The sequence below is a fragment of the Pan troglodytes genome, chromosome 3 (assembly GCF_028858775.2).
Source record: "Pan troglodytes isolate AG18354 chromosome 3, NHGRI_mPanTro3-v2.0_pri, whole genome shotgun sequence".
Classification (NCBI taxonomy): domain Eukaryota; kingdom Metazoa; phylum Chordata; class Mammalia; order Primates; family Hominidae; genus Pan; species Pan troglodytes.
The window spans coordinates 23168967-23187848 of record NC_072401.2 but is presented as its reverse complement, the minus strand read 5'-3'; the positions used below and the strand labels follow the sequence as shown (position 1 = coordinate 23187848).

General features: G+C 37.7%; 1 protein-coding gene across 12 annotated transcripts in view; it reads right to left on the bottom strand.

Moving 5' to 3' along the window:
- Positions 1-18882, bottom strand: part of LOC461139 (cytosolic beta-glucosidase) — a 1143797-nt gene that overhangs the window by 1064149 nt on the left and 60766 nt on the right. For 5 of the 12 annotated variants that reach the window (XR_008547754.2, XR_010156492.1, XR_010156491.1 and 2 more), the window contains exon 1: positions 791-881. The exons of 4 other annotated variants lie outside the window; for them this stretch is intronic. Coding sequence is in view for 4 of the 8 variants with exons in the window: in XM_016951404.4 (XP_016806893.1) it covers positions 791-851 (61 nt within the window). In the remaining 4 variants the exon portion in view is untranslated. Of the gene's footprint in view, positions 1-601; positions 705-790; positions 882-18882 lie in introns of those variants that run through there. 3 more of the 12 variants (XM_054683749.2, XM_016951403.4, XM_016951402.4) reach the window with 2 other exon arrangements.

Genomic DNA, 18882 nt, shown 5'->3' with positions numbered 1-18882 from the left:
CAACTCTAAATATCTACCGAAATCAGAGCATGTGATGCCACCTTAAGAACTTTCCATTTTATTACCTCTCCGGCAACTAGGTCAGAATCCATGGTAAACAGGCAGAAATAAGAGGAGGCAGAGAAAGAACCACGGCCTCGCTCCCTCTTCCAATAGAGCTAAGAAAGACTGAATTCTAAATTCAATTTGGAATTTTAACTACTTCATAGTCAGATTATTCTAAGCATCAAAATTAGACGGTATTTTGCAATTTAAAGTGTCCATATGCATCAGCCAGGGTCCTAGCAGGAAACAGACAGCACTCAGACTGGGTTATTGAGGAAAGCTTAAAAAAAAAGACTGTTTACGATGGTGTGAGCAGGGTTCAAGGAAAGCAACAAGGAATAGTGCAGTACCTCAGGGCTTGCAACAGCAGGAAGTCATTGCTGCCCATGAAGGGGCTGGGGTAGAATTGGTTTACAAAACCTGCAGAGAGTAGCAGTTTGCCAAAGGCTGCCTAGCACGAGAGGAGGCATTAGTCGAGGGACACAGCCAACCCACTGCAGTCCAGCAGGAAGGAAACCAGCAGGGTACAGACTTCGGTTTCTCTCCTCCCACTTACCTTCCCATCTCTTGCTAATGTTTCCCATTGATCAAGTCCAAATGGAAGATAAAGGACAATGGAGTCCATTGATGCCAACCCACATGGGTTGGCCCAGAGCAAGGAAAAGTAGAGACTGGATATGGATAGGCAAATAGAAAATATCCAGTACACAATAAAATTTAAGGTGACCAGAGAAATAGAACCTACCTACGTTTTCTTCTAAATGGAAGGGAAGAGTTATCTCCACCAAGCAAGTGTAAAGGGACATTGGGAAACAGAAACAAAGTTCCTTTTATAAGGATTTCCTAAAAGTCTCATTTGTTGACTGAACCAGTATAATACATAACAGAATGTGATTATAATTTAACTACTGACCTGGTAATTTAGAGAAGTGATAAATTCTGACAGGAATGTATCAGTCTTGGTTCTGGGACTTGTTCTTCTGGACTCCTGCCTTGCACTGCTGTTTATTTTCTTATGATCTTTTGCTACAAAGACTTCTCAAACCCCCTCTTCACTTATTTTCACTCTGTTTAAGACAGGCGGCTTTTTATCATAGCTGCTTTTGCCTCTGCTATTCTACAGCAATTATTCTTTTATCTTTCAATTAAGCCTCCTTGCATTCAGTCATTTATGCATTGAATCACGCTATCTAGTGAAAGACACTTTGCTCTGTCTTTGCAACAAAACCTCGACTCTTCTTTCCATCCATCAGAGCATTGCTAAGGAATACTAAATATGTAAACTAGAAACATAGATATAACTAGTACAACATACATGTAACAGATGACAAAATAGAATGTCAACTACAGCACCAAGATAACAATTAGTGTTTTGGGTGCTGGTCTAAGTTGCAACATAGAGACTGGATATGGATAGGCAAATCCATCCATCCATGTTGGTTTCACCTTCTGATCACTCTATGTTGGTTTCAGCTTCTGACTGTCACTATGCTAAACTGAGCTCCATTTGGAAGGATGGAATGGTATAGTGGAAAAAAAATCATGATAGTAATAGTAGCTATCATTTATTGAGCCCTTATAATGGGGTAAGCACTGTGCTAAGCACTTTACATGCTTCATAACTACTCATGTTCCCTCCCTTCCATTTAAATACGAGGAATCTGAAGTTTCCTTGAGTTCAAGGATTTAGAGAAGGTTCCTTGAGTTCAAGGATTTCTAGCAGTTGGCAGAACTGAAATTGTAAGTCAGATGTGACTGAACAAAGTCTGTGCTCTCCAGCCTTTCAATCAGTATTTTCCATACATTAATTCACCTCTGTAGCTTGCTATATCTGTGACCTTAGGAAATTCACTCAACCTTCCTGTGCCTCAGTTTCCTCATATGTAAAATGAGAATGAGGATAACACCTGGTCTTCCTGTTTGCCAAAGTTACTGAGAAAATTTGTTGAATTTAAAACTGACTTGCTGGGGGGCAGTACATAAATGTTATTGTTAATTAACAGTTTTTATACCTACTATACTAGGCTATATTTGCTCATGGGCTGCCTCCCCTTAGAACAGACCTCAGAGTAACTAGTCCTTGAGGGAACCGACCCTTATCTAGCTAGTCTACCGACGACTGCAGTCCTGGTTTCTTTTTCTAGACTAGCTGGTGGCCTGGCTGCAATGCCTCGCCAGCCCAGTGATCTCTCAGACCTGTGGGTGTGCCCACTGAATCTTGCCCATACATCTCTGTGTTTCTTCTGATGCGTGTAGTCAGTCATGACTCTGGGCTCTAAGAACCTTGAGAAGGACATTCATCCTGTTCCAGAGCTTTTGGACAGGAGAGAATGACTCCTGTACAAAAATGTACTGCAAAATCTGTCCCCAAGGGCGGCAAGTATTTTTCTCAGCAGACGTTTTTTTCTGTTTCTCTTTTAAAAAAAAATAAAGTTGTCTTATTACATAACTGTAGGACACGAGTTCAAACATTAATGCTGAAAATGCAAAAGGTGCCCTACATTCAAACCTCTGTTGCCCAGAAGAAGCACCCTTTGCAACACCTAAATCCTTTAACTCTTTCATCCCTCTGCTACATGAACATTACAAAGTTCTATTGATCCGTAACTTCTTGGTGACGTCATGTGAAACATAAAATACCCCAAGAAACCTCAACTCCTAGAAATCTGCCTGGCTTGATTGCAAAAGCAAAAGAATTCGAGAATTTTATAGGCACTAACTCAATTTTCATTATTTTCTTATCATTCATAAGTCAAAGATTTTCTTTGTACAAACAATTAAGCACAAAAATTGACTCCCCGAATCTATTCTATGAACTAGGCACGGTAGATTGATTCTGTTTGTCAGTTAAATATGAACATCTTATTTAAAATAACTCCATTTTGATATATGTTTTCTAGAATACACATATAAATTTCACATTCATGGAAATGGGCTAATTCCATCCTCTTTTGACTAATGAATATCACAGGCATTAGGGGCAATTGTATCTTTCATCATTTCAACTAATATTTATGAGGCACTACAGTGCTGTAGATACTGAGGCATAATTCTGAGGTTTAAATCCTAGTTTCTATTTCTCAAGAGAAGAAAGAAGGGCTGTGAACAGGTAGATTTGAAGAACTGTATATGAAGAGATATGGGTTATACCCTGATATTAGCACCTGAAAAAATTATTCTAAACCCATCAACTAAAGAGGCAAGAATTCCTGACTTGCCTAAGCAGGAATGTGGGTTTGTGGAGTTTTTTCTGTAATTCCAAAAAAAATTTTACATCTTCCACATACTAATTCACCCTGGACAACTTTACTTGAGTCTGTGTCCTCCTCCATAAAAAGAGAATAATTATCTCCACCTCGCAAAGTTTTTGTAAGGACATGTGTACAATGTCCGGCATAGTGACTGGCAAGTAATAGTTGCTTTTTTTAAAAGGCAGCTATTGTTGTTATTATTCTCATCATTACCATGATGGTGAGCTTTTTCTACGTGTGATTTTTATATTTTCAAATATCTTATTAAACTTGCAGTATATTTTGATCCATGCAATATATCCAAATGCATTTAATGACAGGCTATGTCAAAAGGCAACTCTGGTATAGTTTTTGTCTTTTAGAAAAATGCTGTTCAGAATCAATGTATCATAGAAATTAAAAGCCCAACTTGAGATATTATTGTGTCATAGTCCATTGCTTGAGAACAGAACCATCCATCCTCCACGGACAGGTCTGCGCTTGGTACAGATGGGTTGCACTAGATTTGTATGTGCTATAAGTTTTGTTATACTTGAAATGGTTAATTAGAGGAAGTAGGGGAATCTGAAATGTCACAGCAAGTTCCTCTTGGCCCACTCTCATGTTTCATGAATTCTTTTGCTGAACCCATCTGGATTAAGCAGTGACCCAATCCAAACAAATTGCTTTTGTGCCTCTTATCTCCTATACCTATTTATGTTCCAATACATCTGCATGGTGTGGCTCAGTAAGATCCATTAAGTCCTTGGGCAGTGTTTATGGCTAATTTTTTTCTTCTTTGAGGCTCTGATCTCTCACAATAATGTGACAGAAAACTACTGTGCAAGAGTAAGTAAAATACTTTTTTAGAAGAAAGGGAAAGAAGTATAACATATACAATTTCAATCTGGGAATTCCCTGAGCAACCTTTTGGATGAGAGACAATCATTTCTTGTAGATTTTAGGTAAAGATATAATTTATCTTTATTTGCAGACACAAAACTCTAAGAAAACATTACTTGCCATCAATGCCTCTGGCTTTAAAAATATTTATGAGGTTGAAATAGTTACCTGGAGGCAGACATTTCATTTCAATGTCATAGGTCAGGCACATTGGCTAACACCCCAGATAATATTGATGTACCTTCAAATTTTAAAATAATATTTATACCATTTATTTATTTATTCACATATAGAGCACCCATCCTGAAGTATCTGGGACACTGAACAAGGTTTACATAAATCCAACTGTTTTTTCCTCTGGGCCATTTGGCTCAGTCTGGTAGACCATAAATATTCAATAATACTTTACAATGACAAAGCATCTTTTATGCAAACATCTCTAAGCACATTATTCACTAATATTACAATCTCCTTTTTAACCTACTGGTAAAGTCACGGAAACTAATTGACTTTCTTCAAGGTCCCAGCACAAATTGTTTATTTTGTATATTAGAGTCCAGGTGTTCCGATTCTAGTTATAACTAAAGGGAGAAACAAACAAACACATTTTTTAGGTGCTTAAGCTGATGACCTACACTAAATATTTCTAAATTGAATCTATTAGGCAAGACGTCTTCCTTAAGATGTTAAATGTTGTGATGCATCCAACTGAGTTTTATAACTTTTGTTCTCATTTGCCTAAGGCCAGTTACCATTTTCAGAGCCCCAAGAATGACCTAGTTTAATTGAATCCTGTTTCAAACACTTAAACTTTCATACTCTAATCAAATCAGGTTTCTAAATAGAAAAAGTTGGAACAAGAAAATAAAACTTGTCGTGGCAAGGTGCTATTGACGTAATAGCAGAGCTGTACCAGAATATTCATGCAAATTAAAAAGCTAAACAGTTACTGTGAGATTTGGGCAAGTTTCAAAGAGTTAATGCTACCCAAGCAAAAGGAAATATTTTTAATTATTTATTTTACCTCTTCCCTCAAATATTAAATGCAGGTTACATATAGATAATTAATAAAATACCAAACAATGGGATATTTTTTAATCACCCACAATTTTGTCTGTGACACCTATAGAAACACACTACAAAACCTACCTCCAAGCTCAGGGAGCATAACTGACTGAGCCTTCAGCCACTGAGCACTGAAACACGTCACAGCATTTCTACTGACACCACAGTTCCCCAGGCTGATCTCAGTCAATGCTGAGTGTGGCAAAGCTAAGAAAGTAGGCCTGTTCCTGGAGGATGTGCGACTCTTCTGACAGGTGACTTTGGATCAAGGACTCTCCAAAGATCTTGATGAACTTCCCTTTGAATTGCACTGTAGTCTAAATGGTTCACCCCAACTCCCTTTCTTCCTTTACTCTCTCCTTCGCTTGTCAGACATGCATGATAGCCTTTCCTGGCTCCCTCCCCATTTTCCCTGATGTTCATTTCCCTGAATAAATTTCTTGCACGTTCAATATCATCTTGGTATCTGTTTCTCAGAGGATCCAAACTAACATGCCACCTGATGGCAACAATGATGAAGACGATGAGAAGGATGATGATGATGATGATAACGGTGGTGGTAATAGTGGTGATAAAAATTATGATGATAAAGCTTAGCATTTATTGAAGTCCTGTTTTAAAAGCCAAGCCCTGTGTTAAGAGACTGCCTAAATTATTTTATGCTGCCAATAAACTCCAATAAACTGCCAATAGGTGTTACTAACCTGAGAAAAGTAAGCCTTAAAGATACTAAACAAGAACAAGACCGCATTACTTTTGAATATAAGAAGTCAAATTTGGAATTTTGGTTTTCTTATTTGAAATTTTGGTCTTCAATAGAGTGTAGAATCACTGGTACTAAAAACCATCAGTTTATATTACCTCTCTGTATTAGTATTTTGCAGTATAATCGTCCAGTTGTTTTTCTGGATAGTTATTCTATAATTACAGTTAACTCAAAACACAGAAGTAATAAGTAAAACCTATTTTACAAGAAATTGAACTGTGATCTTATTTTGGGTTTTGTCGATTTTTTTCCTTAGACTTGGGGAAAATATTTGCTTCTTTGTTACATGGGTATTGCATACATAATGGTGGGAGTTGAGCTTCTAGTGTACCCATCAACCAAATATTGAAGATTGCACCCAATAGGTAATTTTTTAACCCTTATCCCACCCCACCTCCCAGAAATTGAATTTTTACTTGAAGCTTTTGGTTCTTCTAAAATTTGCAGTTATCAACTTCACTTTGATTGTATAGACCTAATACAATCATTCGAATACTATTAGTAAACTTATTCTAATAAAGTATTTTCAGATTTGTATCATATATCAAGAGCCACTATATCAACTCTGTATAGTTTGGAGGAATTTTTCCAGATCATTAAAACAGACAAAGGTCAAGCAAATAAGCCAAGACCAAGCAACTTGGACAATTGATATCATTAAAGCATCTAAAATAACAATGCCTAGTCTCCAGTTTTAGAATTTATTGGCACTATTAAATAGACCACTTAATAATAAACCAATGGGCTTTTTCAAAATGAAAAAATTGGTACAATGAAATGCACTTAAAAAGATTTACATCCCATAGCATAGCATATTTCTAAGAAGGAACATTGGCTTGGAACTTGTAGCAGCTTATTAAATTAAGAACAGAACTCTGGTGGAAGCAATGCCATTTAGGATAATTTGAGGTTCCTTTGACTCAAAAATAAATTGACTTTCCTGAAGGTACCTCGGGAATTATTGGGTCGGTCTTTAGTCCTGGCAGATTTCTTCTGGTGTATCAACATGGCTCCCTGAATGCAGTTTTCTGAAATTTTCATGCTAAACACTGATAAAAGTAGCTACATATGGTTAATCCTGTATATCTATTGTCAGCATAAAGAAGGGTTCCATCGGTAATGATCAAGAAGACCTAGTTAGATTTGCTTGAAAACCTGGCTTTGCCACGTCAAAACACATTTAAAAACCACCAGACTAGAAATGTTCTAAAGTTATTTCTCAGTCATTCTAAGGTTCTGTAAGAATGTCAGTTCTGTGTGGGTTTCCCCTGAGACTTTTCAATTCTTCTACAGAACTTAATCCAGACATTGCAACCTTGCTCATCTTTGCTTCTCTTCTTGTTTCCCTCTATCACCCTCTTTCAAGCATTCTCTTTCATTATGACTTTCACCATCAGCTGTGGTTTTCTAACAGAAAATCCAACCTGAAATGGAGACAGAAATTTTCAGTTGCCTCCCAGACAATTTTCTATAAATACCCTAAGGAATCTCAAATGAAATTGAAGCTGTTAAATTTCGACCACACAACCTCCAAGTCTGCTCCTTCTCTAGTGTTTTACTTCTCTTCATGGCATCCTCAGCCAGCCAGTTACCTAAACCATAATCACAAAAGTCACCTTAGTCTTCCTCCTATTTCCTTTATGCCCTAAATTGCATTCATGAACATATCCTTTTGGTTTTGCCTCAATGTTTTTTTACTCTTTTTTTCTCCATTCTGTTCCTGACACCCAAATTCAGGTCTTCATCATCATCTGCCTCATCTATGGCAATAACCCGACAACTTTTCCCCAGCTCCGTATCTCCTTCTTTCGGTTTATTCTCCACACTGCCATCAAAACTCTTTCAAATATACAGACCTGACTGTATTACACCCTTTGACTAAGTATATTTTATGGCTGTCAAATAGCTAATGCACATGATGCTAATACTAATTCCTTAGCCTAGCAGTTTACGTGCATCACAACATAAGGCTTCAGGTTCCGCCATTAACCCTGTCATCAGAAAACACAGCCTATGGCAGGCTTTATCAAAGCATGAGCAATCTACAAAACAATCATATAGGCACTTACAAAAAATATAAATTCCTGGCCCTCATCTGTGAATACTGTTGTTATATTTTCATATGAGGCCCCCAATCTACATTTTAACTAGAACTCCAAGTGATTCGAATACATTCTAAAGTATTAGAATTCTAACTCATGTGCCTACTTAACTGTACATGACTACACCATTCCAAAAATACAACAAAAGTATTTATACTTTTATGTCTCATGTCAAAATATTTTTTCTGCTGATATGCCCTTTCTTGTGTCTTTTCCTGAAAACAAAACAGAAAACATGTCTTCATTAAACCCAATTTAGATACCCCAAGTAATCTCACACACTTTATTATTATTATTTTGAGATAGAGTCTCTCTCTGTTGACCAGGCTGGAAGCTGGAGTGCAATGGCATGATCTTGGTTCGCTGCAACCTCTGCCTTTCGGGTTTACTAGATTCTCCTGTCTCAGCCTCCCAAGTAGCTGGGATTACAGGAGCACACCACCATACCTGGCTAATTTTTTCTGTATTTTTAATAGAGATGGGGTTTCACTATGTTAGACAGACTGGTCTTGAACTCCTGACCTCGTGATCTGCCTGCCTCAGCCTCCCAAAGTGCTGGGATTATAGGCATGAGCCACCACATCTGGCCTCACACACTTTATTCTTATTTCCCCATCCTGCCCACCTTTGCCGCAAAACACCCTTTTGTCTGCTCTATTGTTGGGGCTGTCACATCCTACTGTAGTCATGTACCTGCCTCTCTCCCCATCCAGAATGTCAGATTCAAGTGATCATTTTGTTCACCTTTATACTCCCAGGCTCTAGTACCCACAGTAGATAAATTTCTAATTGGGATTAACTACTAGCTACATAAAAAATAAAATGTAATTTAATTATTCATTTCATGCTAGGGAAGCCAGGTCTCCAAATACAACATGAGACAGAACTTTAAATTCTAGAGAACTTAATCCAGACATTGCAATCTTGCTCGTCTTTGCAGATGCGGATCTTTGGGATAGAACTTTTCTGAATCTTCTTACGTAATTTTCTCCAAGCATGAGAAAAGTCATCCAGCAACAAGCCAACCACATCATAGCTTTAGTATGGTGGTATCTGGTCTTTATTTCAGCCATGGAAAGAGTAGTAGGATGACCCTAGGGGGATATTTGGTCTCAGCTGTATAATATCTATGCTGAGAACCTCTCAGTTCTCCCTTCATCAAACCACTTGGGAACAAGAATTTATGTGTGCCTACATTTGCCAAGTTCTCAGCACTATAAGGAACCAAAAGATGCACTAGAGTCCCCATTACCTCCATTACTGTATCCTGCTCTTCACACAAACGCAATAGGGAACGAGCAAAGCCCCTTTGTAATATTTCTCTCTGTGAAAGAATCTTAGTCTCCCACACTGTTACAGAGTGGCTGATGTGCAGCCCTAACCTGTGTCTGCAATCTAGTCCTGGATAATAACTTAAAAGATAAATGAAGTAATGGACCATCAAGAGAAAATGTTGCTTTTCCAAAGATCCCCAAGTATGCATCTGCATGATGGACTACAATGACTCCAAGGAAGATTACTGTCTTTAGAGTAAATAATATGCTTTTTTCCCCAAGTCTCAAAGCCTGTATTTAAATGATTATTCATAGGTGTTGTGGGAGACGTTAAGGCTGAGCTTGGCAATTCCCAACGTAAAAATGGGTAATGTTTCAAAAACCTTGTTTATGAGTCACCTGCCCAGAAACTCACCATTGCCTCTTACATTATGTTTCAAATTCCCAGGCAAACCCCCAAATCTATTTATCCTCATTACACACCTGAAGGGTATTTAGTGACACCTACCCCCGTTTACAGCATTGTTCCATTGGGAAAATGTCCTCTCAGTTCCCAGTCAAATGGCATGCAAATACATTTCTACCTGCATTTGGAGGGGCATGGGGCATGGGGAAAGATGAAATAATGAGAGGTGAATTTGATCATATATTCCCAGAAATCAGAATTCTGTTCATCTTATACATACATTTTTAAATGCCTGTCTCTAAATGATTATTGTTCACTAGGAGCAAAGAATTGCAGCCTCCACTATCAAGAGAGAGATTTTCAGAGTTTGGAAGTGGCTCCTACCCTCTCTTTGTTACCTTGATGAAATATAAACACGATTATAAGAAGATTTCACATTGAATCAGAAACTTCCAACCTCTTGTCTGTATGTTCCATTTTTCCTTTAACTCCATTAAGTGCATATTGTAATTAGTATACATTTTAAATAGGTTTTAAATGGGTGCATCATATGAAATATTTTCCTATTTTGAAGTAATTTAAAGCCAAATAAATTTACAGTTTTGAAATATAAAATAAGCTCTTTCAGATTTAAAAAAAACTTTTTTCTATTATTAAAATCTAAAGGATTTTTAAAATCTCATTTATTTTGTCAATTGGTTCTGCTTAACATTCTTCAGCTCAGTCCACTCTCAATTATCCACGCTAAGGAAGGGGGATCAGTGGCCTGGATAATCTAAAACAGCAGACGATTTTAAAAGCCCTTGTATTTGGCCTGGGCATACTTTACAATCAAATTCTGATTATCCACGCTAATGAAAGGAAGAGCAGGCACCTTGAGAAAGATCCAAAGCCAATATAGATCTGCTCGTCTGGTTGAGGGTGCCCCAAGGAAGAGGGCCACATAGTAGAACAGAAGGAAAACAGCAGGGCCCCAGCTGCTGCTGACGGCACCACCCACGACATGCAAAATACAAACACACAGCTGCAACAGTCATATCAACACCTCTCATGATGTTAGTCCTCTTTAGATACATGGAGTTATGTTCAAACGCCCCCAGGTAAAAAGGCATATTATCCATGCTGTTCCAAATTGTTAATATAATGTTTGTTCGTATATACTAAAAACCTCTTTTAGGGGTTCTCTTCACCCCATCAGTCATCGAGCCCTTTACTACCACTGCCAAGTTCACAGTAACACACTTGGGAGAGTAGCATAAAAGATGAAAGAGGCAGTGTGCTGGAGTAGCTCAAGCTCCAGCCTGGAAGTGAGAAAGGCTGGATCTTTGTCATCTTTTGATCTCTGTTGATGCCAATAGTCATGTATAGTCAAGCAAAGGGAACAGCATGTGCAAAGGTACAGAGGCATGAAGGTCATGGCACATTTAGCAAATTCCATGTGCTTTATTTTGGTCAAAGAGTAGGATACAAATAGAGAAGAAGCAAGAGGTGAAACTGGAGTTGCAGTCAGAGAGAAAATTGCAGGGTTTTCTTCTGCTATTCAAAAAGTTCAGAAATTATCCTGTAGAAGGTCAGAAGACATTTCAAGTTTTTTAACAATTGTTGACATTTATTGAACAGTTAAGATTTGCACAGCATTGTTCTATGCATTTGTTACTTATGAACACATTTATATTTACAATGATCCCAAGATAAGCACTATCACCGTTCTCATTTTACAAATAAGGAAACTGAGGCCTGCAAAGCTTAGATATCTTCCAAGATCATACAATTGATAAGTGGAGTCAGGGTTTAAATCCAGTCTGTTTGATTTCAGAACTCATCCTCTCTCTCTGAAAATGGAATAATGTGGTCAGATTTGTAAAAGACCATGCTAGAAGTAATATGCAAGAGAAATTGGAGGAGAGTGGAGAGGACAGAAGGAGACTTTAAGAAGATAAGAAATGCTAAGTTCCAGAAGTAAAGGAAAGGTAGTAGCAATGAAGAAGATGGGTATAATCAAGAGGTTTAGAGGAGATAGAATAAAAAGGAATTGGTAAAATGAAGGAGTAAGAGGAACAGTCTAGCTTATTTCTGGTTTGGGCACTTGTGTGACGGTCTAATAATTTTTAAAGATTCATTTAACCTTGTGCACCAGTGAACTTAGCTAGGAAGCAACACCTACCAGATGGGCAAGCCGAGGAAGGAACAGCACAACCAACACCTTTTTTTCCTCCAGTACAAGGCTGGCACATATTTATTCAAGTAAACAAATGTCCTCTCTTAACTAATTTAGTAATGACAAAAAAATTCATGTATGACTGTGTGGTCCAACAGATAGAACCCCTACACCAAACAAATAATTAAGATACAGTTATTTTTATCTGGTTTCTCAAAGTTAAATATATTGGCTCACATTTAGCTTTCTGTGTAACATCCTTGTGCACTGTAGAAACACAGATAAGGGAGAGAGGGAACAGGAAGAGGAGAAAGGATGGAGAGAAATGTTATAGCTTATCAAGATATTTCTAAGTGTGTTAAGAAAACCACAACCATTTACAGAATGCTCTTACCAGAGAAATAAGTGTATAGGTACATGTATGTCTACAGATACATAGAAAAATACTGAAAATATACATATTCTAAAATTTTAAATATCTACTGGCTAATTATTTTATTTTTGGCTTGTTTGTGTCTTTTAAATGTTCTAAAATTATCTTGTATTCCTTTCATAATACAAAAAATATTTCTAAACATATGTGACTAGCACCCACTCTACTCAGAACCTTGCTGATACAAAAGAATATACAGCCAGACGCGGTGGCTCACGCCTGTAATCCCAGCACTTTAGGAGGTCAAGGCAGGCAGATCATTTGAGGTCAGGAGTTCAAGACCAGCCTGGCCAACATGGTGAAACCCCGTCTCTACTAAAAATACAAAGATTAGCCAGACCTGGTGGCAGGTGCCTTAATCCCAGCTACTCAGGAGACTGAGGCAGGAGAATTGCTTGAACCTGGGAGGCAGAGGTTGTGGTGAGCCTAGATCGTGCCACTTCACTCCAGCCTGGGCGACAGAGTAAGACTCCATCTCAAAATAAATAAATAAATAAACCTTTCCAAAAAAAAAAGAATATACAAGCAGGCAGACCGACTCTTATCAATAAATAACTTACATATACACATAGGGAGGGCAGCAGATACCTTTCAGCACTGCCCATGAAGCCAGCTGAGGTACAGGAAAACTTAGTAGATGCAGAATCTGTGTTCAGGAATTGAGGGAGGTAATAAATTATGAAAAATGCAAATGGATTGGATCAGCTGACCTCAAAAGCAGATGATGAGACATGTTTTCTTTCTCGGTCATTGTCACCTCCCCCTACTATGACTTTTCTCACAGTAACCGAATATTTTGCTTTCTCTTGTTATACCGTCTGAAATTCTATTAATTCCACATTAGCTCATTTTCTTAGTCCATTCTGGCTGGTATAGCAGAATGCCATAGGCTGACTGGCTTATAAAGAACAGAAATGGTTCAACTCAAACTTATGAGTGAGAACATGTGGTGTTTGGTTTTCTGTTCCTCTGTTAGTTTGCTGAAGATGATGGTTTCCAGCTTCATCCATGTCCCTGAAAAGGACATGAACTCATCCTTTTTTATGGCTGCATAGTAGTCCATGGTGTGTATGTGCCACATTTTCTTTATCCAGTCTATCATTCATGGGCATTTGGATTGGTTCCAAGTCTTTGCTTTTGTAAATAGTGCTGCAATAAACATACATGTGCATGTGTCTTTACAGTAGAATGATTTATAATCCTTTGAGTATATACCCAATAATGAGATTGCTGGGTTTAATGGTATTTCTGGTTCTAGATCCTTGAGGAATCACCATGCTGTCTTCAGAGAGGGGAATATCACACACTGGGGCCTGTCACAAGGTGTGGGGGAAGGGGAAGGAGAACATTAGGACAAATACCTAATGCATGCGGGCTTAAAACCTAGATGACAAGTTGATAGGTGCAGCAAACCACCATGGCACATGTATACCCGGCACATGTAACCTGCACGTTAATCACATGTATCCCAGAAGTTAAAGTAAGATTTAAAAAAAAGAAAAAAAGAAAAGAAATTTATTCCTCACAGTTCTAGAGGCTGGAAGTCTAAGATCAAGGTGCCACTACAGTCAAGTTCTGGTGAAGATGCCTTCCTGGTTGATAGATGGCTGACTTCTTTCTGCATTCCCACATGGCTGGGATCTCTTTTATTTAATATGAGGCAGAATTCCCATTCGTGAGGGCTCTGCCTTCCTGACTGTATTAGTCTGCTTTCATGCTGCTGATAAAGACATACCCAAGACTCGGTAATTTATAAAGAAAAGGAAGTTTAATGGACTCACAGTTTTATATGGCTGCAGAAGCCTCACAATCATGGCAAAAGGTGAAAGGTACATCTTACATGGTGGCAGGCAAGAGAGAATGAGAACAAAGTGAAAAGGGAAACCCCTTATCAAACCACCAGACCTTGTGAGACTTACTCATTACCACGAGAACAGTATGGGGGAAACTGCCCCCATGATTCAATTATCTCCTATCAGGTCCCTCACACAACATGTGGGAATTATGGGATCTCCAATTCAAGGTAAGATTTGGGTGGGGACACAACCAAACCATATCACTGATTAATCACCTCCCAAAGGCCCCACCTCCAAATACCATCACATATGGGGATTAGTGTTTCAACCTATGAATTTGAGGGGAACACACACATTTAGTCTATAGCACTCATCTTCTTCATTAAAAAGCACAGGACTAGAAAACTTCTAGAAGTTGGATATATTAGTGATGACAAGGAGGATGATAATGGTAAAAGGGGGCAATTCATTCATTAACTTTGCATAGAACCTCATGATTTATGAAGCACTTTCAAATATTAATGCATGTTAATAAAGACTTCTACATAAGTTAATATTATATTAAAGTCTTTAAATATTTCCAATTCAAGGTGGGGAATACAGTGAACATATTTAATTCCTTTTCTTCTCACAACCCCATTGAAATAACAGTAAATAAGAGAAGGAATCCACAACTGAGCTGAAAACAAACAAACAAAAAAGGTCCCAATAGAACAAAACATTTACTAAAGTACTTTTCTGGGCCAACCAATTCAGACAGAAGTCCAGGCCTCAGAGCAATCATTATGGTAATTAAAGGATTATCTTATAGCTTGTTTGATGGGTTTTTCTTCTCCATAAACAGGGTCATTGGTTCTGCCTTTACCCCATGTTGAAGTCCTAAGAAATGCTTCATAAAAGTGAGACGTGGGACTGGGGAGGACTCCTATCATGGGTACTGAGGCCATAGAAAAAAAGCAGAACAAACTCTAGAGCTAAAAACATGAACTTGAAAGGACATGCAGAAAGGAAACACAAAAGTTAAAATCAAGCACACTCCTCCTTAAAGTCCTTGCTATATGGCAGTTATCAAGGTCTAAATTTTGGCTGTTTCCACTCACACGCATAATCTTTTGTGAGACAACTGACTGTCAATAGATCCCACCAACTTATATAGAACTCTGTTTTCTTATAGAGCCAACCCTGACTCAGTTCATAGAACTATCTAACTTCAAAGGAAGCCTATATCAGTTACTGATATTAATCAAGATAACCATTCATTCATAAACATCATATGGCATTTGACAAAAAACAAGTAACCCGAAAGATAAGGACCAAAATTCTTTGATACACACAAAAAAGAGAAATTAATTTTAAAAGTTTTCATTGTAAATTGGTCATTTATAATTATGTATATTAACACAGTATGAAGTGATGTTATTATTTATGAATACGAATTTTAAAAATTAAATCAAGCTGGCTAACATATTCATCACCTCAAATACTTAACATTTTTATGGTGGGATCATTTGAAATTTATTTTCTTAACAAATTTGAAACATACTATATTATTAACTACATAGTTAATAATTTTTTGAGATGCAATAGATCTCAAAAAAATTTTTTTTTTCTCCTATCTGACTGAGGATTTTTACCCTCTGATCATTATCTCCCAAGATTTCCCCCACCCGCTAGCTATGTAACCACTATTCTCTTCTCTGCTTCTATGAGTTTGATTGTTTTAGATTCTACATGTAAGTGAGAACATGCAGTATTTTCTTTCTGTGCCTGTCTTATTTCACTTAGCATAATGTCCTCCAGGCTCGTCCACATTGTCTCAAAGGACAGAATTTCCTTTTTTTTAAGGCTGAATAGTTTTCCATTGTGTATATATTCCACATACTCTTTATCCATTCATTTGTTTATGGACACTTAAAATTGATTCCAATATAGATATTGTGAATAGTGCTGAAATGAATATGGAAATATAGACATCTCTTTTACAAACTGATTTCAAGTCTTTGGGGTAAATACCCAGATGTGAGATTGCTGGATCAGGAACTTAATTTTTTAAATTAGCATTATTAAAGAGATTTGAGAGGTGACAACATCCAGAAAATAAAATATGTCTCCTGAAACAGAAGCAATTAAATAATTCATTCCTAAAAATTAGAAATATGAGTGCCAAAAATAAATATTCAATAGAGGAATTGAAAAATAGAATGAATTCAGCTAAAGTCCAAACACAGTTAAAGTATCGTCATTTGGAATAAAAAGTTGAAGAAATTAATCAAGATCCAAAGAAGCACAAAATGTAAGAAAAAGGTCTCCAACATTCATCCAATGAAATTTTTTAAAAAGAGAGAGAGATCAGCATTAGGAATTTGCAAGTGAGAAACTGGAGACTTAGAGAAGTTAAATAATTAAACTGTCTAGTAGTCTATAAACAGAGTCCAATATATTTTAGATGTGTCCCCCTCCTAAGCCCAAGGTTGAAATTCAATCAATACATCTAAATGTGGCCTCAGTAGTTGTGTATGGCTGACGTCCACTCTGACCGGTCAATCCAAATGTCAGTCTAGTCTATGCCTACTATTTATAGTTGGCATCTGATTGGTGAGCATGGCGAGTATATTTGTTGATTAATATTTGAATATCATCCCTCTCTAAGCCTGTACTCTTCCAATGATGCCTACATCATTAATTTCATGGTACAATGAAAAAGGAGGGCAATATTTGATATTTTTGTGAATTTCAAATTTGAAACTGGGGGAAAGAAATAAGAATGGTTTCTGTCATGTCAACTTTTAAGCTATGATAAATTTCATGGGTAAATGCCCACTTCTCTGCTCCCTGTTTCCTTACATACCAAGAAATAAATGACCATGCTTTAAGTCTGCTTCCCTTCCTTCTTTCTTAGGTGGTCCAGACAAGGAGCATATCTGTCTGGATATTCCTCTTCTTGAAGAGTACCAAGAGCAGCCAAGAGATCAAGTCTCAGACTGCGATGTTTAATCCATGGGATTTGGCAGAAAATAGAGACTAAGACACACAGTTAAAATCCGTTGAGTGAAGAAAGCAATCAGGAAGTGGTCTTAGAGAAATATGGGGCTTGTGCTGACATTTACAACGAGTAGATGAAGTGTGTCTCCAGCTTAGGTTTGTGTGAATCAGTTGAGTTTTTTTAAAAAGAGGACCAAAGAAAAAACAGCCTATATAGAAACACCATAAACTCAACTTATAACCAAAAAATACGGCTGCCATGTTCTTTTTCCAATTTTTTAAGGGAACACACACATGCGCACACACATACACACATACACACACACACAAATGTCTTAACTACAAGAATCCACCTTTAACGTATGGCAAATAGAGATGGCCAAAGTCTGAGGCAATCCCCAATTTCTGCCGACATAAAACCAAAGTCAAACTTAAAATCAACTGTTATATTAGAGTAATATCAAGGATTCACAATGGCATTCATAAAACTGAGAACTTTGGCTCCTTAAAAACCACAAACTCAGATCCCACTAGGAAGCATTAACAGAGTAGTTTAGACTTTGCTTAGGATTTGTGGGATTTTGCAAAGCATGTTCGCTCCTTAAGAGCCTTCCCTGAAATCACCGGGAGTTAGAAGCTCATAAGAACTGTAGAATTGGGTCCTCAATGTCATTTTTATATCTCCTCCGTGGCCTACCATCAAAGTAAACAAAATGCCACGGAGCTACCTGATGTTTTTGCACCTCACGTTCCCTCCAGCCAAACACAGAGGACAGAGTCAGCTTCACAAGGGGTTAAAAATCATGGGAATTTTTCTCTACTTAAAAACATTGCGGGAGACTCACTTCTGTATGTACGATGATTTTTTGCACTTTCTTCCCTGCCTCTTAGTCTAACAAATACATTTTATAGGTTTTACACGGTTCTTTACAACTCACCTAAAACACATAATTTTCCTCCTGTTTATACCATTTATTATTTATTTATTAGATTCGTATTGTGCTTTCTTCCAAAAGGCTCAAGGCACCATGCAGTCAACTCTTATGTAATAACATTAAACTCTTCTATAAGACCATAAACAGTGAAATAGCCAGAGGAGAGGAAGAAAGGATCTGAACAAGGACAGGACAAAGGAAAGGCCGTGATTCCGGCAAAATACGCAACCAAGTAGTCAATGTGTTAGGAGACCTGGTGATAAGGCCCAGTCCCTGCCCCTCTCAGTGGGGCCCACCTGCAAAGACCCTGACAGTATTTCCTATATGGAGACAAAATATCTCCATTTTCGCAGTGAGGGTGAGAGAGAGTATGCTAGTTATTCTTCAGGGATTTCAAGAGAGTATCTGAAAACAAATATACCTATACGGACAACTGTATTTTGAAATACAGAGACAGCAGAAAGAGATACGTGGTAATGTTTTATAACAAATCTTTAAAAGTGTTAGATTTTTTTACAAATACAATTCAGGCTCAGTCCTCAGCTCTGCTGAGTGTCTCCTGACTTCCAATGCATCTATAGACCTTCCAAGGCCAGGGCAGCACAAAACTGCAAAGATTATCAAAATCAAAAAGAGACAGGCTGTTCTCGGCTTTAAATCCAAGCCATGCTGATTTGATAAAGCCACGAGTGAACTTCCTGCACTGTAATCCAGTCGATGGTGGGAGAAATGGTTAAACAGTAACTCTCCTGGCAACTGCTGGTGAAGTAGTCAAGCATGAGCAAGG